We start from the raw sequence: 24,317 nt of genomic DNA on the forward strand, positions 1-24,317 counted from the left end.
CGTAAAAAGACTTTTGTGTACCGCTGATCTGTTGTTAAGTTGTAAAATTCCGTTTGCATTTCCAGTAATTTATGAAAATGATGTTTCCTTTTTGACAATTAATTATAAAGTTATTGAAAAGATTGTTTGGTTAGGCATTTTAACGGCATGAATGCAGGCCTACAAGTAAGTTTTGTTTTTTTGTTTCGGTTTTTATGTAGCCCAACAAAGCAGTTTCGGTCGTGTTTGCATTTTCAGTATTTTCGGAAAAGTGTATGTGATGTATTTTTTATAAATTTATACCGAAATGCAGTTTATGTAATATTATGTGACTTGTGAGTAAAGACACAAATTTGTTTGATGCCAATCAGTACTCGGGGCTTATATTGTTGCTGTAGGCTATATTTTGATTCATTTTTTAATTTTGTATTTCTAACTTTCTCATCCACAGTCTATTATGTTGCTGAGTATAAACAGAAAAAAATCAATCTTGCAGACAGCTCTTATTTCAATGATTTCACCCTGAATAGGGACATCATCAGTTTCTTATTCAAATAGAGCCTGTTATGTTTCAGCGTTTTTACTTAGGCATAATGTTTGGTTCGCGTTAAAACAATAATTGCACTGTTTTGCTCAAAACAAACATACACCATGTTCCGTCGGGCAGACAACTCCAACAACCTGTCAACCAGGACGAGATTTCCTTTGTCATCTCGGAAATTCAAGGAGAAAAACATTTTGTCAGCCATCCTTGGGACAGCAACCATAGTTGTGTTGTGCTCCAGCTTAGTGGAACCAGTTTGGTTCACTTTGACGGGAGGAAAGTGCTGCCACCAATACATTGGAGTTAACGCATTTTTCGGAAAAATGTTTATGAGCCAAGTGAATGAAAATACAGCGATCAACTGTGAAGCAGTTACTGAAGGTATTGTTTGTTTAAAGTGTGCCCACAATCTGTTTTCTTAGTATTAACATTTCAAATGTTATGTTTATGTGCACAGAGGAAGCGTCATATAAAAACTGCATCAACACAACAGCACTTACTTTGATTCAAATTATTGTTCTATTTTGTTTTCTTGCAATCATATCCAGTTTGTTTTCTTTTGTCTTGGACATAATTGCTCCACGCAAGCGACCACTTTGGAAGATAATGAAACGATATTCTTTTGGATACATATTTACAGGTATTATTTGGTTGTACTTGAGATGTTGTTATTTAAAAATAGTAACAAGTTGTGCACTAATATCAAGCCATCTTTTACAAATATAGGGGAGATGGGGGATACCTCAGACAGTTTTTGGAAAATTTGCTCAAATTTTTCCGAAACTATGAACCACATTCTTAAATATTATTTTGTTGTAAGTAGTAAAGCATTGCTTGAAAAACAGAAAGTTTTTCGTTCATCTTAGCTCACTAAAAATGCCCATTCAGCCCATTTTTAAAACAGGTCTCAAATGTCCAAAGTCACACCGAGGTAACATTGGATGTGACTTGGGATATCTCGGACAGCAAGTTTGAACAGACATTTTTGCTGCCAGACATACTAATTGATAAGAATTGTTCTTCTGGCACTTAGTTTCTAAATTTTATCCGAAAACCAATGTTTCGTGTGCCACCAAGTCTCGCCGGATGGCAGACGAAACGTTAGTTTCAAATAAAACTTTAATACCAATTAAATGAATTTCTGCAAATGTATTTGAAACTTTAATTATTCATTAGCAAACATTACATGTATTTCTGCCCAAAAGTGGGATATCAGAACAAGAAAAAACCCAACTTTTTGTTTTTATTTAGTTTTGCTGTGTGCCACAGTGGTGGGTTTCTGCTATTGGGCATCTCAAGAAATCTACTACATACAATACAACGACCGGTTATACACAGGCAGTGCTGTTAAAGTTTCATTTGGAATGGGGGTTTATCTTGTTGCTATGGCGGGGGGAATTGCTGTCTTAGCAACAGCATCAAATTTAATGCGACAATATCCAACAGAAGAAGAGGAATTAGTGGAAAGACTGATCGAAAATGAATCTGGTGATGAAAGTGACAATGAGTGGGCTTCAATCGCACAAACAGGATCTGGCCCTCCCGCATATCACCCATAACAAAGTGGTTTTACATACATTCAGAACAAGTATTTTCAATATTTGCTTCATAGTTTCATGCCCATACCTAATTGATTTGTAAGATTTCCTTGTCTGACATACTTAAAAACCTTGACTTAAAAAACGTTTTTTGTTCCATGTCCAAATTTTTGGTGATGAATTGTGCAGTATTTTGTAACTGTGATGATGTGTGACCTATTTGTGAAACCTGGTGTTGGTTTCATTTACGCACACAAAAAAAACAATATTTGTTTATCTTGTATTCCAAATAATGTAAAATAAAACAGTGTGACCTATTTCTGAATTTACCCACTCTTGTCAGCTTATATATTTGGGGTGAACAACACAGCACATGTGCCTTTGTCTGTTGTTCCAGCCAGACCCAACAACTTTTTGTAGTTTTTGCAAGTACGTTTAAAGATAAGAAAGTCAAATGTTTGGCACATAACAAATCATATTGTTTACCCCTGTGATATGGGAAGGATCATACATGTCAAAAACACAGTTTGCTTAATACTATTCGTTAATTTTAGTGCAAATCCGGTCACACCGCAATTCTACCATCCCTCCATTCCCTCTGGTGCAACTAATACGTCGAAAGTAACACAGTATTTGTAAAATACGTTACCACAGTCACGGTTTCGCTAAGTTTTGAGAAAAACCATACAATTGCAAAAATCTTCAGTTTTTGAGCGAATAACTTCGATCAACCATACTTTGGTGCATTACTAATTATCAACAGTGTCCAACCGAACTGACGCAGTGATAATAAATGTTCTGGATAAATGAAGGCCTATAGGCTGATCGCCCGATACTTTGGCAACAGCATACCATACAGAATGATGAATGCATGTGGTTGTGTTTCACGTTAGGGAAATAGTTTCTAAAATTATTTACAAATTACTGTTGTTTCCACCCGTGGCAGAACGAGTTGCCAACAAAATCGCATTTTTACCGGTCCCTCTAAAAACCCATTGTAGGCAGACTCAATGCCTACGACACCTACAATACTTAGCCTTAATGCCTGCGACACCTACAATACATGGACCCAATGCCTACAATGCATTCTAGAAGCACCCAATTTCACGCCATTGGCACACAAGCATGAATTGTAATGTTGAATGCACCTGTAGAGCAGGAGTCAGATATACGGCAGTGTTATATATTGTACTACCCCCCAGTCCGGGTCAGTGCACACCGAACTCCAATCTGAAGTGAGGAAACCACTTTGCACTGCCTGAAAATATGCTGATGAAACTGCACCTTTGCAAACAATCTTAACACATATATACTTTCTTGCAAAGAAAATCTCAAATAATGTATATGCTCCCAGACATTGATAAAGCACAAACGAACCATGAAGATTCATGTTCAACTGTTACACAACAATGCGAAATCACACACACGATACGTCATAAAAATGAACAGAAATACTGCTTTGCGGCTTGCGAGTCAGGCAACTGACTGGGCGACAGGATTTCTTAGGTAACATGGATAAAGCAGTATATCCGACCAGGTCTCAAACGTCAATAAAAGTGCGACTACGTTTAGCACTAGGTTAAGATTGTACAGACTCAAGCCCACCTTGTCGGAAGAGATCGCAACACCCACATATATTCCCGCTACTAAATCGGTTATTACACACACTGCTGTGCAAATGGTTGCCCGTTTGAGAATCTTGATAATCCGTTCCGAACTTCTGCTTCGTGCTGGTATCTTTGTCACCGGGTAAATAAAAAGTATCAACATTATCATCTGACCGCTGCCGTTTATGACTGTACCGTACAAGGCAGGCCAGTTATTACCGTTATTCAGGCAGCCTGCGTCACTTGTTACAAATTTGCTAAAACTGTTGTAGAGAATGATAGCGGAATTAATACCGACCAACATTAATCCTATGCTGCACCAACTGATGACCTTGACCCACGTGGTGTAGAGGTGACAAAATATGTTGTGCTGGTATATGGCTCGCTGTTTAAGCCACAAGAACAGGTAACACCACGACATTGTGAATGCGAAAAACTCCACAGACACAATCACGCCGATGGTACAAGCGTGCAGAGTCGAAGCGTCATAACCGAAGTTATAAACGACCAAGTTAACGGTGGTATGAAACAGACTGAAGGCAGTGCCGGTTACAGCTATGGAGAACAATCCAGAAGCGTTTTTCTCTTCTGCACTGATGCAGGGAACTTCCCTTTTCCACTTATTGTTTTTGACTCCATAACACACCAAAGACAACATTATCCAGAACAGTAAAATCCAGCAGAATACGCTGATTGTGGTTGCCGCCATCCAACTCGGCGTCAAATAAAATAAGTTCGTCGTGTTCATGCTGAAATCTTATATCAATCAAATGAAAAGAAAACAACATAATTATACCTGTATAGAAGAGATTTCAATTTTATCCTAGCCTACAAGATTAGACCACGGTTGGGCAAAGTTTTCGACTTGCGGGCATAAAATTATCAAACATTTGACTGGCGGGCCAATGGGCCACTGCGGTAAGAGTGGACAAAGGATGTTTACACTTCAGTTTAGTAACTAACATATTTACATTAATTAACGTCTAAACTTTGTGACCGAAAAGCAAAAAAAAATGTGCAATTAAATTACAGCACGAACAATTTTCCTTTGTGACACTACAATTATCACCAAACCAGATTGAAAGGGAAGATGCTTTTACACCAGGTCACAAAGTTTTTTTTAGTAGTTTTTTTCCGATTGAAAGACCCAATGGACCAAATTTGGCCCGCGGACCAGAGGTTTGCCCTATATGGGTTTTCAAACCATTTGTTTTAGAAACCGATTCTAACTTTCCTCTTTAAAACACTTTCTACATTTGAAAAAACTTTTAACATTGCGTTTAAAGAAATTTCCTCTTAGCTAAGCATTCTTCCCATACCTGAAAAAGTTTGAAATCGCTAAAAATTTGGTAAAAGTAAGACAAAAAAAGCACAGTTTTTGTTTATGCAACCAATCGACTCAAAACATCAGTTCTGTGTTATTTAATTCCTGCTCTCACCATTGTTATCGTCTGTCGCATTTCAAAACACAGCTTTTAGTTTTCACCCCCGTCGATTGTTATTGGTTGCACAAACTTCCCTATAACAATACAATGTTCGTCGGCCCGCAAACACGCCACAATCAACTCACACTTCCCTCGCCACAACTAACTTCCCGTGAACATCTGCTGATGCAGTTGTGTCGGTTTCTCATGTCATTGCATCATTAAAACAATTCTGATGAGTGTTTTGTACCCAAGGGAAGTGTACGTGTTGTATGTGACATTGACGCTACATGTTCGTCAGCACTGTTGGACAAGGTGGGATAACTTCGTCTGTGTCGGCATCATTTATTTTAACGCATATATAAAGCGCCCTTGGCAAAACAAATCAATCAACTCGTGTTATATTAGCCCAGTGTAAATACATTTGAAATCACAGCGTTTACAAACGAATGGTGGCAAAATTAATTCCTTGAGGACAAATGCATATGCCAGATCTCCTTAACGTCAGCACTTTTACCCTCTCTTACGGCTCCATAGAGACACAAAACACGTGTAGAAGACAACTAAGTTTTAATGTAAATGTACAAGAAACATTTCAAATTTATGTTGCATTTGCCAGTTCCTGTAGATTTACAAGTTCTCTAAGAACGTATATAGTGACGCTAATGTTTCTTGTGCGTTCAAAGGCCAAAATAATCTCTGCCAACTTTTGGTTTTGCGGCTCCCAACATGTTATAGCTTGGTGCAAAAAGAATGTAAATGCCCTTGGCATGCCAAAGGTTGCCGACCTCTGGTGTAGGCCAATACAAGTTCTATTGGAAATGTTTTCGCTTACTGCTGCGTTATATGCGATGCTGGCTAAACCAAATACAGAAACGTGTATTGGGATGGTGAAACTGATTTTAAAAATGGAAAATATGGGATCTAACCAAAACTGCAGATGCAGGCCTTATGGTATGGCGTAAGGACTGAAAGTAGTAGTTATCATTAAAAATTGACTGGGACTGAAATAATAAAAGGTGGTCAAGATACGTATTACCATCATTTGTAATTAAAACTAATGTTTGTTTCTTCCCGTTGTTGTTCCCAAACATCCTTCGAACATATGGTACTTCCCATTGTGTGAGTGTTTATTCAATGCCTGGCAAGTAATCGCGCATGCATTACGGTAACTGCTAATTTAATTTGGAGATGGTAATAACATGCTGTGTAGATTTGTTGGTGACTGGACAGCTTAGTGTTGCTTGTTGGTGACGACATGCTAATGAGGGCTAAACATAGGTGGTTGTCGCCGCAGTAAAACAAAAAAGCTTTGAACCATTATTACTTTGCCTTCGACAGATGAATCCAAAATACCCACAATGTCAAAAACGCTACTAGCAGCAGTTTAACTGGGCACAAGATTGCCTTTGGGCACAAGATTGCCTTTAAAATATATGGGAATAGTGAGATCGGAAACATGTTTACTGTTTCATGATAAAAATACGTTATTGCCAGTGTAGCTTTTCTGCTTTTCACCTCATGAAGTGTTTACTGTAAAAACTGTGGCCAGCGGTCTAGTCAATCATTAACAAAACTGGCGCTTGCACTTAAATATAGCATAACGCTTGGATGAATATTGAAAGGTTTGCTTTTTTTGTGCCTTTGTTACGTCACAAACCTAGCACAAGTGGTTTGTTCATGCTTTTATGCTTGTACAAGTTGTAGAAAGACTGTTTTGTGTTAAACAATGGATTCTTCGTTGGAGATTGGGTTGCAGTTAAGCGATCAAGACACAGAAAGTGATGAAAACAAGAGATGCAGAATCAGCATTAATTCCAGATACATTCCATACAAGATCGTCTACTTCTGTCTTTTCATGGGTAAGTCGTTTTATTTTAGTTACAACGCACAATAGTTGGACTTTTACACAGTTTAAAGGCTACGTGGTTGCACAACAATGCCCACTTGTAAACGCCTTGAAACACTTTAAGTACACACTGCCCTGATAGCAACCTTCGCGGCAGTATAAAGGCACGATCAAGTACTGCAATAAACATTGAACTTATTATGGCCGTTAGTACGTCTGTGACCCCTTTTGAAATTGCTTCCAAACCTATTTGTAGGCATGGGAAATCCCCTGTGTATAAAGTCTAATCGTGAGGGGTTATGACGTTTTGTTTCAACAGTAAATGGCGTGGTCCATATATCAGGCACATTTTATTCTATGAAAATGGGTTGCTATGTAAGGCTCGAACCGTTCATGTTCATTTCTCGGATAGGAAATGTTACAAACTGTTATCTTGACTCGCTTGTATGTTTTGCGTGGTTTAACTTTGATTTAGCTCAAGTGTTACGTGTCGAATCTGTGTTGTCTGAATGGACCACACCAACCGTACCAAGCATTACGTGACGTACAATTCAACAGAAAATGAGTCTTATGCAGTTCTACTCTTTAATGTTTTAAAAGAATTGGGAAGCATGCCTTGATGAGTGAACAGATTTAGATAAATTGGGTTGGCGCATAATTTCTAAACAAACACAATTTTGAAACCAAAATGACCGACTTGTGTTGTTCAGGTCAAAGCTCTGTGATGTTCCGTTCCCTTTTCATGAAGCATCTTGGCATGTCATCGACACAAAACGGGATCATTTACGCAGTTGACCGCATTTTGGGCATCGTTTTTCCGCCGATCTTGGGAGCAATTTCTGACAAAACCAAACGACCAAGCACGGTTATTATCTGCGTCCTGATGACGGGGGCAGTTTTGTGTGCGTGTCAATATTTTGTTCCAGTTGAGAAACAGAGTAAGTGTCGTTGTTTCTTTGTAGTCACTTTTCAACCGTTGCAACTGAAGGTCAACGGCAAGTTTTGCGTTATTTAAAGATTCGAAGCAATTAGTGAAGACATTGCAACAAGATTAGGCATCAGCTTGTTTCAGATCAAACCTAAAGCAGCGAACATGTTCAGACCTTAAGCTGAATTCCAGGATTACCTACATTTGTGTCTATTGCAGGTGATTGGAATTGTTATAAAGCGAACAAGTGCAACGAATCAATCATCCACAGTGGGAGAAACTGCTCTTGGGATGAAAACTTCGTCTTGGCCGAAAACTTACAAGGTCAACACTTGAACAAATCCTGTGAATTTGTGGCCAACCTCACAAACCTAACTTCCCAGTTTCCTTCAAACGCACATTGTATATGCTTTACGAACCTCGACGAAACGCAAGATCAGTATGACGTCACGTTTTGGAGCTTACTGACGATTACCCTGCTCTCATCCATATCAATATTCAGCACGAGCGGCTTGATTGATGCGCTCATCTTCTATAAGTTTTCACCCAAAGACCGACACAAATTTGGGCTGCAACGGATGTGGGGTTCAATCGGGTTCGGGGTCGGTGCGCTTTCACTGGGATATTTAAAAGGTGGGTCCGATATTTGAGTTAATATTGATTTATCGGTTAGTGAGCATCTTACGTGACGAAACTTTTCGTGTAGAAGTTTAAGGTTGATTTGTGGGAATATTTTAAATCTTCCGATTTTGGGTGTGAATTTTTACAAGTTGCTCTGGTGTGAAGTCATGCACGTCCTTGCACTTCTGTTGACCTTCAGTTTTGTTTATTTGACCTTTGCAGATGTGTTTTCGACTCTGGGATGGGGCGACAACAGTGCTTTCATTCCTTACGCGTTTTCGCCAATCATATTGTGGTCGGTGGTTTCCATAACAACGCAAATGTCCGGGTTGAAACAATCCGGGGAAAATAAAACACCGAAACTTTCACATCTCAAAGTAAGTCGACCAATATGATTTTCTGGCATAGAAATCGTGGCAAATTGTGGGATTAAAAGTCTTTCAATGGGGCAAGAACCCGTTTAAGTGTTTCCAATAACATGGTTTTGCACCGAAGGCCATGTTAGGGGTACATAATGGACTTTGGTTTGTTTTACCGCAGTAATTCCCAACCTTTTTGTGGTTGCGTACCACTTGGAGGTAAACAATTTCGACGCGTACCACCTAGTTGTGTGTTACAAAGTAACTTAGGGGATGAAGTAACGAACATTTTGAGATCACTTACGTTTTTGTAAATTCGAACTATGTTCGCAAATTACGGAAAGGTGCTCGCGTACCACCTGGAATGCCGTCACGTACCACTAGTGGTACGTGTACCACCGGTTGGGAAACACTGTTTTACCGTGTAAAATCATTGTGAATTGTACTACTATCATGTAAAGCAATTGTCCAAAATACATTCTTTCGTTGGTTTGGCAGCATCGAGATTCGAACCTGGGTGTCCTGCGTTATACCAATTTTCTTTCATGTGACATATTTTATGCGACAACGAAAATCGAAATCAACTTACGGCCACGAATTCCGATATATTAACCGTTGTTGCATGCTCGATGTTGCCAATCACAACTAAATTTACGTATCAGCGCCATCTTGCGGTTATAGATGATGGCGAGCGACATCCGCATGGTGTTCTTCCTCATCTTCGCCATTGCCTTCGGATACTCGATGGCGTGCGGTGAAATCTATTTGTTCTGGTTTGCTGAGGATAAGTTCGAAGCATCGGGTGCGATGTTGGGGTTGTTAATTGCGAGCACTTGTGTACTCGACTCCACCATGTGCTGGTTGTCTGGGAAGTTACTGAGGAAGTTTGGAGCCGAGCTCATAATGTCAACCTGTCTGTTTCTGATGGGGGTAAATCACGAAAATTAAACAGGTTTCGTATCTGTTTTACTTTTATTAATTTCAAGCAATCAATGCCAGAAAAATGTTCTGAGCCTGAATTTCGTGAATGGAAACTTTGTCAGAAAATTCCAATTCCAATAAAATTGTTTATTGAACAATGTACAAGTATAGAATACTCAATATTCTTTACTAAGCGTTATTATACAAAAGTGTGTGAGTAGTGTGGTTTCAAATTAAATCAATCCACAGACTGCTTAGTTTATCACGAAACACTCTTGTAAACAACAGCAGCATTCTATGAACTATTCATCGTGTGTATTTGATTGTTCAATGGTTTTGGATCCACTTTGAATTAAATTTTCAGTTACGACTCCTCTTGTACACCACTGCTACTCAAGGGTGGCACCTAGTGGTGATTGACGCACTGTTACGAGGAGTTTCGTGGACGACCACGTGGATAGCTTGTTGTAACCACATAGCTGTTATATCTCCGCCAGAACTACGAGCTACCACCATGTCTGTGACCAACGCCTGCTTGTGGGGAATCGGTGAGTTGGAATAACAACGTTGTGTTTTCAAGTGAAATATCGTGAAATTTAAAACGTATTAAAACCCCAAATCGTTAACTGATTCTTTATTGAGATGTTTCTGCGTAATATGATTCCACAAACATTGTGCCATTGTACCAAGGTGTACCTGTTTCCGCAGCCACTGTATATTTACTGCAGTGAAACATTTCATTTCTACAGGTTATGGAACATGTGGAATAGTTGGTGGGATTTTGTACCAAAAGTTCGGCGGCGAAAACATGTTTCTTATTTCGTTCGGAATCGTTACCGGTGCCGCTGTTGTGTACGTTATTTTCCTCATCGTTTATAAACGTCACAAGAAACGTTCCTCTACAAAAGATGTAAAAGTGGAGGAACTGGAATCGCTCCAGGATGAAAATCAAAACTGGAGTGGTAAAATTACTCTCTGATATCGTTTGAAATTTTGTAAATATGATTAGCCACTTTTCCCGACTGATTCAGCTTGGCTGCAATACCTTGGCTGCGAAGTCTGTAAACCTTATGATCAGAATATTAGAGCTGTGATCGCCAAATATAAAGGGCCTGCGTAGTGGGGCGATCCTGCCTTGCTATGCGAAAGTATGGCATTACTTCTGCGTCGTCTGCGCCTTTAGTTTATTTCCCAACGTAATCTTTGCATTTTGTTTTTTTCTCCTCTATTTTTTTACGATCGCACTTTTTCAACTTTCTCAGACATTTTTAAATATTTTTTCGACGATTTAGATAAAAAAACAACTCTGGTGGATGAGGAAAGTTTTTAAAAGATGATGAATTCCCGGTGTTGAAAGTTCAAATTAAAAATTACCTGACATACTTGCAAGTCTAATGGTTCCTAGAAAGCAAGACCTACATAGGAAGGAATATCCAATTGTTGTATTCGCCCAATGCCTGAGCTATCGAAATTCCGATGTGTCGCATATAAGGCTACTTGCTAATAATCAAAATAAATAAAATTTTCGCAATCGTATGAATTTCAAACCTGTTACAGCCAGTTTACATGTGGTTTAAAATCTCTTCTGTCATATCTTATATAGAGGGTAGACACGTAAAATGTGTAACCGTTTTTTCAAATGTCCGGCGAACTTGTGCCCTTTTAAAAGAGATTCTGGCAAGGTTTTGTAAGGCTGAATATCTCTTCCTTCATTACAAATATCTACATTTAACTTTCAGTACAAACATGTTGGTTATCTTCTGTAAACTATATTCGGTTTACTAACCTCATACATAAAAAATCCAACATTGCATAAAATACATTTGTATTTTTAACTTGGGAAAACAAAAGCAATGACTGATATTTCCACCATTCAAAAAATCAACAACGTTAATTTTCCAAAGCAACGAATATTACGAGGCGATGAAACGCAAGAAAGGGAAGTATTTAATTTGAATAAATTCGAAAGAAAACGAATCTATCTTAAAACAATGAAACAATTTGTTGCATAGCTCTTCCCGTAAAGTTTAGCAAACTCCTTAGGATGCAAATCATTGTAAAGTTTAACCGATTTTTATTGTGTGGTTTTACAAAGGAAAACACCTTTGCATCAAACAAATGTCATGCAAAAGTTTGTATTGAGATTAGGAAACTGGGTCAAGGTCAGGCTATCGTGTCATTGAATCCACTAGCGGACGCTGCAATAAAAGACATGATTAGTCAGTTGTATCCAAACTGCAGTATAATATTGTTACATTAACCCTGTTTGTTCCTTTGTAAAAATTTGATCTATTCTACAGCCAACATAAATTGAAATTCGTCATTTTTTCTTACACGCTAAATTTAGATTTTCATCCTGGAGTGATTTCAATTCCTTCACTTCCACATCTTTCTTGAAAGAACGTTTCTTGTGACGTTTATAAACGATGAGGAAAATAACGTACACAACAGCGGCACCGGTAACGATTCCGAACGAAATAAGAAACATGTTTTCGCCGCCGAACTTTTGGTACAAAATCCCACCAACTATTCCACATGTTCCATAACCTGTAGAAATGAAATGTTTCACTGCAGTGAATATTCAGTGGCTGCGGAAACAGGTGTACTTTGGTACAATGGCACAATGTTTGTGGAATCATATTACGCAGAAACATCTCAATAAAGAATCAGTTAACGATTTGGGGTTTTAACACGTTTTAAATTTCACGATATTTCACTTGAAAACACAACGTTGTTATTCCAACTCACCGATTCCCCACAAACAGGCGTTGGTCACAGACATGGTGGTAGCTCGTAGTTCTGGCGGAGATATAACAGCTATGTAGTTACAACAAGCTATCCACGTGGTCGTCCACGAAACTCCTCGTAACAGTGCGTCAATCACCACTAGGTGCCACCCTTGAGTAGCCGTGGTGTACAAGAGGAGACGCAACTGAAAGTAATTCGTAAATTCTTTAAAAAATAGTAAAAAATATGTGGTTTAGCATGATAAGTACGTTAGTTGACCAAATCTGTCAAAGCAAAAACACCGCACTTCGGGACGACCTTTGCGGCTAATGACGTTTGTTCCGGGCTTAGTAGTGTTACGTTAATTCACGGACTACATAAAGAGTCATGTTTAAAATCCAGCACATTTAGAGACTTTTACCATATATATCCCCCACGTAGAATTGTACATTATGTCGTTCAAAATACAGACGAAACATTATAAATAAATTTTGATATAACGCGATTGTGGCACCCCCGGGGAACGCCCCTTCTACCCCTTCCACCGTTCTTAAATATTGTGAATATGGTCATATTCACCGCAGCATTCCCACAAATCAAGCCAATTACTTACCCCCATGAGAAAAAGACCGACCGACATGAGAAGTTGAGCCGCAAACTTCCTCAGTAACTTCCCAGACAACCAGCACATGGTGGAGTCGAGAACACAAGTGCTCGCAATTAACAACCCCAACATCGCACCCGATGCTTCGAACTTATCCTCAGCAAACCAGAACAAATAGATTTCACCGCACGCCATCGAGTATCCGAAGGCAATGGCGAAGATGAGGAAGAACACCATGCGGATGTCGCTCGCCATCATCTATTACCGCAAGGTGGCGCTAAAAGTTAGTGTCATGAATTCAAGCCCAGGGATTGGAAACATTGAAGGCGCTCGGTCCATATACCAAGTAGAAAGATCCGGATCCTGGCCAGGATAACGCTGGTTCGAATCCCGGTGCGGCAAAAATAATAATAAAATATTCAACAGAGAAAAATAGAAATACCTTTAGATGTGAAAGCTTTGGTTTCGGACAATCTTCGGCTTGTTGGGAGCCAGATATTTTAGTCGCTACGCCCACAATACTCCAGAACAGAAGCGGGGAGAAAGCATAGGGGAGGAAAGCACTGTTTTCCCCAAGATGAAAGGTTGAAAATACGTCTGCAAAAAAATACCAATGAGAAACCATTGAGCGCCAGAACGGAACAAGCCGATTCCTGTTGACATGTCTCTGACGTATGGAGGCGAATTATTGTTTTCACCTTTGTATTAATTCAACATGCTTCAAATTTTTAACTTACTTTTAGAACAGTGTTGCGAGTTATTGAAAAAGTCAAATAAAACAAGGCTTTATTTTTGCACTTTATAATACATGTCACTTTTACATATCGTTCATTGATTTTAGTAGAACCCTTGACTCGCTCACAATACGCAAGCGGAATCGATATTCCCGGGAAAATAAATCTACATCGACTGGAGGTTCACAGCCATTTTTAAATTATACAATTTTGATGTTATCGTTCAAAACTTACAACGATTTCACCTCGAAACACTTATTAATTCAAGTGATTGTTAGCAGCGTTTCATGTCTATATCAAGCTTTAAGCTTACCGGATTCGCAGCCCAGACATTCTAGCCTAGCTGGATCAATCACTTTATTTCTGACAAGTCGGAGCTAGATTTGAAAAATCAAGCTCCCGGGACTTGCTGGGCTAACCAGGCCCAACGCTCTACCGACTGAGCTACAGAAACTCAGCGATTTCACGGGGTATATTGTGGCCAAGGTACACTGGTGCGCAACGAAGTGTACCTTGGCCACAATATATCCGTGAAGCCACTCAGCTCCTGGTTAGCCCATTGAGTTCCGGGAGCTTGATTTTTCAAATCTTGCTCCGACTTGTCAGGAAAAAGTGGCTGATCCAGCTAGGCTACAATATCTGGGCTGCGAATCCTGTAAACTTCATGATCGCGATACGTTAGCTGTGATCGCCAAGCAAGAACCTGCGCAATGGGGCGATCCTGCCAATCATGCCATGGCATGAAACATTAACTGCAGCTTTATCAATCAATAAATAAGTAGCAAAACGAAAAAAACCAAAAGCAAGAAGTCTGCGACCTGTTTGCAGTTAAACTTTCCATTATTACTCTATGTTAATCTCGTGTGTAAATTGCTATTTTTACAAATGCAGAAAGCTGGTCAAGTAATTTAAAAACCAAACCTTTCAAATAACCCAAGCCAAGAGCCCCGAGGCCGAAGCCGAGCGAACCCCACATTCTCTGCGTCCCGAACTTGTGTCGGTCTTTCGCTGCGAACTTATAGAAGATGAGCGCTTCGATTAAACCTCCACCACTGAATATCGGTATGGATGAGAGCAGTGTGATTGTGAGCAAGCTCCAAAACGTGACGTCATACTGGTCTTCTATATCGCCGAGAAATGGAAAGCAGGCGCAACTCCAGTTTGTAGACATTGTATGGTTTGTGACTTGGTGATGGATCTTACAACTTGCGTTTATTTTGTCTCCCGTCTTCACAACTATTTCGTTCCTTTGGCAAACAATTGGATGAGCGGACGAAACGTTACTGCAGATGCCGTCGTAACATTTCCAATCTAAACAAATGTTTTTTAACTGTAAGTCAGGGCGGCGAATCATCGTACCTTTAAACACATACCATGTTTTTCAATGGGTACGAAGTATTGGCCTGCGCACAGAAACGCTCCTACCATCAACAAGGATATAATAACTGTGGTTGGGCGCTTGGTTTTATCAGAAACTGCGCCTAAAATCGGCGGGAATACGATGCCCAAAACCCGGTCGACTGCATAGATGATTCCGTTCTGTGTGGTTGACATTCCGAGGTGTTTCATGAACACGGACCGGTAAAGCACAGAGCTTTGACCTGTGGATGTTGCAGATAATATTTTTAAAAGCAACACCTTAACACATGATTGCGGGAAGTGTAACAGATGATACTGAGATGCGAAATTTAAACAGCAGGCCACATAATATTACATGGAGGTTTTGAAGGTTTTTGATCAACGTTTTGTTTCCTATTCCTTTTTACCAACAGCGACCTACAATCATCGTACTATGATGTCATAATAGTACAATGAAAAGGTATTATGTCATCTGTTGTCGACAACAAGAAAGACCAACTGCTCACCTACAAAAAAGCAGAAGTATATGATCTTGTATGGAACGTACGTACGGTTGACTGTGACTTTGCATTTTTTCTGGACTTCCGCAGGTTCCTCTTCAAACTTACTGGAATGCAACGAGGTCAGTGACACAGAAGCCATACGTGCTTAAAATTATTCTGAAGACTTCGAAATATCATAACATGCGAACTATATTGGGTATAGGGGTAGCGATCGACAATAAAACAACATGTATGAGCACCAAATGAAAATTGTCTCTAACGCGCTTCAGGTGTGATTTCGCGGTCCTGGACATTCTAGGCAATCTAAAATTCTGGGCAAGTGCTTTACGCGACCTTACAAACTTATGTCACACTGTACATAAATTGATCTGTTGCTTTTTCACTTCTACCTCAGTGCATTGTGTTTACAGCGAAACAAAAGGTTTGATGCTGATGGCCTACTTCACGTTTACATTTTGCTTTATTAATTCGCGTTCTCTAATCTGCTTCAGCTTCGTCAACTTTCTACGGTGAAATCGCCAACGAGATTGTAACAAGTCTACTCACAAACCACCTCGTGTACATTTATGCGTTCAAATCTGTTTACGGCCTTTCCCTAACGCACACTACACACTCAACGTATGTGAATATATCAACACTGTTCTGCTGTGCGATCAAATGCATGACGTTTTAAATGTTGTCCGCTACCTCTGCTGGTAACGGAAGCGAACCGAGCAAAGTCAGTATGTCTTTGGAAAATCTGTGTAGCGTGACTGAACCTACAGGTCAGGGTCTGTGGCGGCAGCTTATGTCGAGTCAGCGATCTTGCTGTCCTCACTACTGGGGTGAAACATTGTGATGTGTTAAGTTTGTTTGACTACACAGTCCATCCAACTTAAACTTGTAAATGCTGACGATATTTAAACCTAACTAGGCATTTTAAACGATGCACTTTCGAAAAAAAATTTGCAACCTTTTAAGAACAACTTGACAGGTCCTCAGAGCAAAATTATTTGCCAAAACTTGTACAAACAATTACTGAACAATAGGAGAATTCCTGCACCATTCTTCGCCAATAATGTGCATTATATCACAATATGACTCAAGCTGTGCTTTGTGTTACAGTGTTTATGTTAGTTTTGCAAACTTACACCTGGAAGGAAATGCTGGAAGGAAATAGGTCCGTATCATATTACGCTGTGTTTACAATACTTTTTATTGTTTTGGGGAAGTTAATATTGCTATATAAATTTACTACGTCAAACTATTTTCCATTATAGAGTTAGATAGGGCCACTGTTTCGACATAACAGCCATTACCACGCCGCACTTATTTCTAAGATTTGTCCTTATTTTCACAAGCATCAGGGTCTTAAAAAATGCAAGTGTGCTTATTTCCAATAATCGTGCTTAGTTTTTCTTAGTATGCCCACCAGGAGTGTTTATTTGTTTATTAAAATACAGATTATTAGTCATATGTGGCGCAGTGCTGGTCGTATATCTTTTACATTACTTCAACATATTTCGCCATACACTAACACCAAATTGAATAAATTTTGGAATTTTTTTATATTGCATTTTTTTTTAATGAAAACGTAACGTATGTACTTCAGGAACACAACTGACGGTTTTGTACATCTTTAATATGAACATGAAGTTCTCTACCATTGTATGGGCTATCTTGTTTAAAGTATGTACTTTAATTCTGTTAGTTACATCCGACAACTCCAAGTTACCATTAATTCGCGTGTTTTTTTTTTCTGAAAGCCAGTGTATTGCGTTTCCTGTTTGCAGTTAACAGACAGCTATACGTACCGCACTGTTGCCCGTTATTTTTTTTAATAATTTTGTGCTAGGGTTTCATGCTTTATAACTTGTGCAACATCACATGCCTCAAACGCTAAGGACATTTTTCAGTCATAATCCAACGTACGAAAACTCCTACCTTTTCCACTTCAAAACTTCGAAAGAGTTTGACGTCAGCATGTTGTTCACTGTTGTAGGATTCGGCCGGTTTTGCACCGGTTCGTGCGTCCTAAATAACCGTTTCCGCCGTTACTGGTCAATATCACTGTCGATACAGTGCTGCATGCTCTTGTTTCTAAGATGAGTCCTTATTTTGAATTTCGAATTTTTGGTCTAAAACAGATGAGACCAGAAGGACAGGCCAATATCTTCGAAACTTGCGCGCCTTGTCCTGATGTTGGGTTCGCGAACATGGAAAGAAGATCAAATTCCAGCGTCCCTTAAGAGATAATAATTCAAATATCCAGTGTTCAATCGACGCCAACTGTTTCGTTATTTTCATTTCCAAGAAAGAGGAGATTTCACTTTCCTAGCAACAAAATAAAATTTGCAGTTTTATGCGTGGTCGTCTAAAGAAAAATGTGGCGTCATATTCACGAAGTAAAAAAACAGTCAAACTTAAAAACGAACGGGGAACAGATTATTTTCTTCATTTATTAGTTTACTTGATTCTGGTCACGAGTACCGTGCGGTCATCCGTAAAAACCCTATTGTCATCCATCTTTCTGTAACAGCAGTGGCTCGGTTTCTTAATTTTTTGGTTGTGGTCGCTCATTATTTGAAGCCGAATAGAAAACTACTTACGATGGCAGAACCAGAACTTTTATTGGATTCCAGCATTCGTATATGGGTTGTTCTACCGATCGTGTTCATCACCTTCGTGTTTGGTATTATACGTCACTACCTATCCCTGTTAATGACATCAGAAAAGAACGTTTCTCTGGACCAAGTTCGAGACAGGTTAGTTAAACATCTCCTCGCGTACCAGACCACAGTGCTGCTGGCTGATAAATAAAGAATTTCATCGTCCTCTAGTCAGCATCACCAGTGTAAACAAATGGTTCTATTCACTATATCCGTGCCAGATTGGAAAGTTTGTAATTTGCACTGAGGCATCCGACAGTTGTTGGTTGTTTAAATTACCAGGACGTTTTTTTTGTTATTGCATTAACTAATTGTTTTGCACAGATTGTCAAATTTTTGCAAAAAAATGACTCTACGCTTGACGTTTTATGTGAAAAATAAAAGTGATTTGATTAAAAGTCCATAATTTAAAATTTTCAGAAGTGAAAGATTGAAGCAGCATCTATGAACATGGAAGAGTTAAACTTTTTTTTTCTTGATTCCAGCCAAGCATTAATAAGGTGCCGGAACCTGAGAGAAAATGGTCAATACATTCCAAAGCAGGCGTTTGAGATGCGCAAGCACTACTTACTCAACAAGGAAGGAATTATCACCAAGGGAAAAGAAAAACCAAGTCAGGTAAAACAGTAAAATTACATGGATTTTAATGTGTGTTTGTTAAATGTTTGCCACAATATTATAAACAACAACTAATAAAATATCCTATTAACCTTGTCTTATTTGGATAAGGCAAAAAACCCAATGACAGACCCATCAATGATGACAGATATGCTAAAAGGAAATGTGCTAAATGTTTTGCCGATGATTGTGATTGGTGGCTGGATTCAATGGACTTTCTCTGGCTTTGTAACAAGTAAGAATCCAGTTTTAGTCATTTTGAATTTGAATCACTTTCTTAACGTTTCTGAAATAACTTTTTTTTAGTGGAATAACTTTTTTTTATTTTAGTGGTGTGACTGTCAGTCCCATAATAGCCAATAGTAATTAGATACAAAACAGACATCGACAAATAATTTTTTAATTAACCTCCCATTATAAAATTGGCTCCTGTAAAAAGTTAGTTTATTTGGGTGAACTGTTTACCTGAGTGTCCTGAATTTAGCGGTCATTGTTACCTAATATATTTATGTTTGAGGAGTGTTTTATATCAAAGGTGCAAAATTTTGTGCCAGGCCTCAAATAATCGTATTTATTCACAGCATGATAAAGTATTGTGTTACTTACAGTAAATTATTTTGCAGCCAAAGTTCCGTTTCCTTTGACAATTCGATTTAAACCAATGTTGCAACGTGGAATAGAGTTGGAAGCATTGGACGCATCGTGGTAGGAAGTAAATTTATTGCATTCTTAAACCAAATTTTGTTTTATCCATGCTAAATACGAGTAAGACTAATTATTAAAAAAATTTTTGCATAATTTATTTTTGAGTATGGAAGCTTTCAGAATTTGAGTGTATATTTCACTATCCTTGAGATGAAATGGGCGTTGGGTTCAAATTAAAAAGCTGTTATTATTTACAGGGTATCTTCAGCTTCCTGGTATTTCCTGAATGTGTTTGGTTTGCGAAGCATGTACTCTCTCATACTGGGTGAAAACAATGCAGCCGATCAAACCAGGATGATGCAGGACCAAATGTCTGGCGCTGCCATGGCGATGCAGCAAGATGCACAGAAAGCATTTAAGGTTTATATTGATTGTAAATTTAGAATTAAATAATGGTGGTGGTTTTCAACATTTTTGACTTGATTGAGGTTTTAAATGCCTTGGAAGAAGTCATGGAGACCACCAGGCCTGAGTATTGCTGTATTTTAACAATCCCACAACTCTTTCGCTTTTGGTTTAAGGTAGAAATGAACCTCAAACCTCAAACCCATGTCTGTCCACTGCACAAATGTGGTGTGGAATTTTATTTTCCATTGTGTGCATTTCCTAGGTTTATAGAAGATGATTTTATGGTCATAATCACAATCCCTTTGTTTGAAAGAGGGCTTGTTTTGTTTTAACTTCAGTTTTCTTGTGTTTAGGCTGAGTGGGAGGCTTTACAGATAACTCAACATACCAATGTTATGAAATACATAGAAGATGTTGTGTGTATGACGCATATTCTACCCGAAGATCTGTACACCACTGAAAAATTGCCATCTGTCCAAGCTTCATCCACAACATGACGTTTTAGTATATTTAACAAGTTATGTGTTGCACCTGATATCTCTTGTCGTGTTTTGTGCAAAAAATTGTCAGTGTGCTAAATGTGTTGAAAGCTGAGCAATTATAAACACCTGGAGGAGTGATATTAACTTTTCTGCATGACTAAACTGAAGTGTTCAATAGGCACCGATAACCTGCACCAAAGCAAAATAAAGAATCAAATTATAAAATTCAATTGCAAGTCAATGAAAAGTTAACACATCCAAGCTGTACACTCGATTGCAATGGACCCTGAGTGACTTTTGGGTAATTTAGTAATGGTCAGCATTTTGCTACTTTATTCAAACAAAAATGATTTGATGGCAAAAGCACACAAAAAAATCATTTATGACATTCACCAAAAAAATATACATACATGTTACGACATTTTGCTGATGGATGCAACGTTGATGTGAATGTTAGCAATAAAAATAATGTACAAACAACATCAGATATTTAATGGGTGTCCATTTCATTTACTGCGTTAATTTTTTGACAGATAATTGTAAAAACGTCGCTAATAAAAGCTGTTTTTAGCAGTCTCCTATCACACAAAGCAACAATATAACTGAGTAAAAAACAATTGTTTTTTTTTGCAACACTTGGAACTTCATGGTATGCTGTACTCAGTGAAACCACAATCTTAAATTCAACACCTTGTTAAAATTGTGACAAACATTTCACAATGACTTTATTGCCAAACTACAAAAATCCATTCTTTTCAAAAATCCTCTTTATCTTTTCGGCCTCATCAGGATTAAGTGCCTGTAATGGGGGCCTGGGAGTTCCCCCATAATACCCATACCACTCCATGGCTGCTTTCAATCCTGGAACTCCATACTCTGCAGTAATCTAAAGGCACAAATAAATCTGCTTTAGTTTTATTAAATATTTAATATTGTATAAAAACCAGGTTAATAGTTGGTATTTGCTGGACTTAATTCAAGTATTGTGATTCAAGCATGAAACAATCACCAGTGAATATAATGCAAGATTAAATTTAACTAAAGTTGAAATATGTCAAACACTGTTATTAATTGTGGAACTGTTTTTTTGACAAATATGAATAAAAAAAATCGTCATCTTTATACATTTGATCAGGAGTTATCTCGATTTGGTTTCCTTGTTTCTGCCAGCAACCCTTGTTAAATAGCAAAAAATCAAGTTTTAAATAAAAATATTGCATGCTGTTATTGGGCGGCATAACGTTACTGTCTAAACATAACATAAGTATCTACGCAGAACAATACTGTCTTTATTCTACAACACAGGTTAATACCGCTGCATTTGGAGCAATGAGACGATGCTGCAGGTATTTGGCCTCTGACCACTTTTCTTCCCGACACAGTTGATCGAGCAGGCAAACATCACCACCAAGGACGTTGGCAAGGGCACAAACTCCTCCAACCGCACCGAGTGCGTAGCTGGCTCTCAGAAAACCTGCTGATCCAGCCAGTATTTGAAAGTTCTTGCTGTCCTTTGTTTCATGAATAATGCGACCAATTCTGCTGATCTGCAAATACATTATCGTACAAATGCAATTGTCAAATCACATCTAAATTGAACAAATATCAGACAAACTACCACAAGCTAGTTTTTAAAACATCTATTACAACACAAAAATCTTTTATCGAAAATTAAAAGCTCTTCTGGCAAAGAAAAACTTGATTGTTTTTGCCAGAAGAGCTTTTAGTTACTAAGTAGTATGCCTGGCAGAATCAGCAACAAATTATCACAAGCCAGTTATAAAAATATCTGTTTTCACAAAAATCTTTTGTCAAAAATTTGGACTTGTAAGTCAAGCTATTTTTTAGAATTTCAGCCAAAGTGTGGTAACAAAAACACATTTGGAAGGAAAAAAAGCCTGGCTAGTTTACCTGCTAGTTAAGTGCTACTGATACTAGCTGATGAAACTTTACAAGTCGATGTGAATTTGAGCCCAAAATAACACATGTAGAATACTTACATCCCCTCCACTGTCTTTAATTCCAATGATATTTGGATGGGAAGAGAGGTAGACGATAGTTTTAACAGGAATAATGACCCCAGTGTTTGCTGGTACATTGTACAAGATAACAGGAACTTTGCTTGAATCCGCAACCTGTCAAAAGGTGAAGACAGATAAGGGATTGTTGTGAACAAATACCATATGAGTGCAGCTAATCTTATGTTTTGGGATTTTTATTACACAATCATATTGCATTATCTGTTTTTAAACTAATCTGATGGTTTTTTTTTTATTGGCATATGTACGATAGTTGCAACATCTTAAATGGTTAATGCTTTTGCCTGTGTGTAGTGATCCAGAAGCGCCCTGTGGCCCATTTGATTTTTGTAATATCCAGGAGTGACAATCAACACAGCGTCAGCACCACAATCAGCCATTTTGTTCGACATCTCAATTGTGGCTGAAGTTGCTGCAAAATAAAAATTACAAATACTTTAGCGATCTCAACTTCATAGTACTACTGTTGCTGTCAGGCATTGTAAATTTTAAAAGATCTGTCCTGGCAGTGCCAACATAATCTTTCCTCTTTTTCATACGTTTTTATTGCATTTTTATGAAGCTGTGTGTACATGGTAAATTGCTGCTTCATAAACCTGAAGAAAACTTGCTGGAAAGCAGACAAACATTGGTTACAATAAAATCTGCATGACATTTACTTCATATTTTGCACAAATCAAAACAGTTTGGACGTTTGCAATAATATACTCAATACAATCCTTCCTATTAAATATTTTTAATAAAACTCACATTCACATCCAGCACCAGCCAAAAGAAGTTTATTTGCTGGAATGTAATCTTTCGTTTTTCGAATCAAATCCAATCTTTCTTCTGTGGAGAGTAAAGGGTATTCCCCGTTGGATCCTTGGACAACATAACCTAAAGAAGCACTTTCGGCATTAACAAAACATTTAAAAGAATAATAATAAAATTTATTGTTGAGCAGATGTTCCATTTGCATTACACCACAAATATTTTTAACTGTAAATACTCCATGTCTGATTTCCAAAACAAACATTATCAATAGAAACCATCCTTATTTCAGGATGTTGTGACACTTAAAATCGATGACCACCATATGAACCTTTACAAAATTTACCAAGTGTCTGCTTTTTGCGTTAAACTAGTTTTTTAGTCAGAAAAATCAAGAAGTGGTGAATAGAAATAATACCATTTTATTACAAAACTGAATGAGATTGAATGTTTTACTTAAAATACCTTGAGCAACCCTAATAAAGGCTTCATCATTACGAAATAATGCTTTAATACCTTTAAAGTTATAGCTGTTCCATTGGTCCAAATTTTCTCTTAATTTATCATAAAAAATATCCCCATTTCTGTCGAAAGGTGTCGGAATTGGCGGAAATATTCCACTTATATCAGAACATGTTGATTGAGATCTGCTGCTGAAAGTTGCTGGAAATACTGTCCGGACAATCGTCGATATTCTTTGCGAGCCGTTTGCGAGACGCAGGCTGGTTAATCTGTTTATTATCTTCGCCATTACAACTTATCCACGATTTTACAAGATAGAAACGATCATACAGCAGCAACCGTTGCAATATACACCAAACCAAATCGAATTTCTGCAAACGAATATCGACTACCTGTTTATATCCGAATCACAAAAGTGGTTTAATGCACGTTCGGCGCAGATATCGTGAAAATAACACAGCTTATCCACGTTCCATTTGTCACGTCCACAAAATTGTTTACACATTTAAAAAGCCGGGGAAGTCCCTCAAGCAAGAAATTTGTGTCGTTGATTTCTATTTGTCGA

At 38.2% G+C, this 24,317-nt stretch overlaps 6 protein-coding genes across 6 annotated transcripts; 3 read left to right on the plus strand and 3 right to left on the minus strand.

The window, feature by feature from the left end:
* Positions 1-504: 504 nt before the first annotated feature.
* On the plus strand, positions 505-2,372 carry LOC145902640 (transmembrane protein 127-like). Its single transcript, XM_082990686.1, has 3 exons — positions 505-904; positions 981-1,163; positions 1,775-2,372. Exons 1-3 carry the CDS (start codon positions 631-633, stop codon positions 2,080-2,082), a joined length of 765 nt encoding a protein of 254 aa, XP_082846812.1. The 5' UTR covers positions 505-630; the 3' UTR covers positions 2,083-2,372.
* Positions 2,373-3,534: 1,162 nt separating this feature from the next.
* On the minus strand, positions 3,535-4,416 carry LOC145903158 (uncharacterized). Its single transcript, XM_082991231.1, has one exon. The coding sequence runs from the start codon at positions 4,414-4,416 to the stop codon at positions 3,535-3,537; it is 882 nt and encodes a 293-aa protein (XP_082847357.1).
* Positions 4,417-6,821: 2,405 nt separating this feature from the next.
* On the plus strand, positions 6,822-10,749 carry LOC145903159 (major facilitator superfamily domain-containing protein 6-like). Its single transcript, XM_082991232.1, has 7 exons — positions 6,822-6,954; positions 7,652-7,879; positions 8,089-8,502; positions 8,713-8,867; positions 9,531-9,779; positions 10,135-10,318; positions 10,520-10,749. Exons 1-7 carry the CDS (start codon positions 6,822-6,824, stop codon positions 10,747-10,749), a joined length of 1,593 nt encoding a protein of 530 aa, XP_082847358.1.
* An 884-nt stretch (positions 10,750-11,633) lies between these two features.
* Positions 11,634-16,364, minus strand: LOC145902713 (major facilitator superfamily domain-containing protein 6-like). The gene is made up of 8 exons (XM_082990797.1): positions 15,701-16,364; positions 15,209-15,436; positions 14,757-15,146; positions 13,544-13,698; positions 13,111-13,359; positions 12,519-12,702; positions 12,105-12,317; positions 11,634-11,968 (listed from the first exon to the last, which is right to left on the minus strand). The coding sequence occupies exons 1-8, from the start codon at positions 15,834-15,836 to the stop codon at positions 11,934-11,936; spliced, it is 1,590 nt and encodes a 529-aa protein (XP_082846923.1). The 5' UTR covers positions 15,837-16,364; the 3' UTR covers positions 11,634-11,933.
* A 1,854-nt stretch (positions 16,365-18,218) lies between these two features.
* LOC145901420 (ER membrane protein complex subunit 3-like) lies at positions 18,219-20,680 on the plus strand. The gene is made up of 6 exons (XM_082989094.1): positions 18,219-18,441; positions 18,831-18,963; positions 19,075-19,198; positions 19,587-19,668; positions 19,866-20,028; positions 20,370-20,680. Exons 1-6 carry the CDS (start codon positions 18,287-18,289, stop codon positions 20,511-20,513), a joined length of 801 nt encoding a protein of 266 aa, XP_082845220.1. The 5' UTR covers positions 18,219-18,286; the 3' UTR covers positions 20,514-20,680.
* A 123-nt stretch (positions 20,681-20,803) lies between these two features.
* LOC145901419 (4-hydroxy-2-oxoglutarate aldolase, mitochondrial-like) lies at positions 20,804-24,245 on the minus strand. The gene is made up of 6 exons (XM_082989093.1): positions 23,807-24,245; positions 23,288-23,416; positions 22,822-22,949; positions 22,499-22,633; positions 21,812-22,045; positions 20,804-21,384 (listed from the first exon to the last, which is right to left on the minus strand). The coding sequence occupies exons 1-6, from the start codon at positions 24,039-24,041 to the stop codon at positions 21,235-21,237; spliced, it is 1,011 nt and encodes a 336-aa protein (XP_082845219.1). The 5' UTR covers positions 24,042-24,245; the 3' UTR covers positions 20,804-21,234.
* Positions 24,246-24,317: the final 72 nt, after the last annotated feature.

The sequence above is a fragment of the Ascidia mentula genome, chromosome 5 (genome assembly GCF_947561715.1).
Source record: "Ascidia mentula chromosome 5, kaAscMent1.1, whole genome shotgun sequence".
Lineage (NCBI taxonomy): Eukaryota > Metazoa > Chordata > Ascidiacea > Phlebobranchia > Ascidiidae > Ascidia > Ascidia mentula.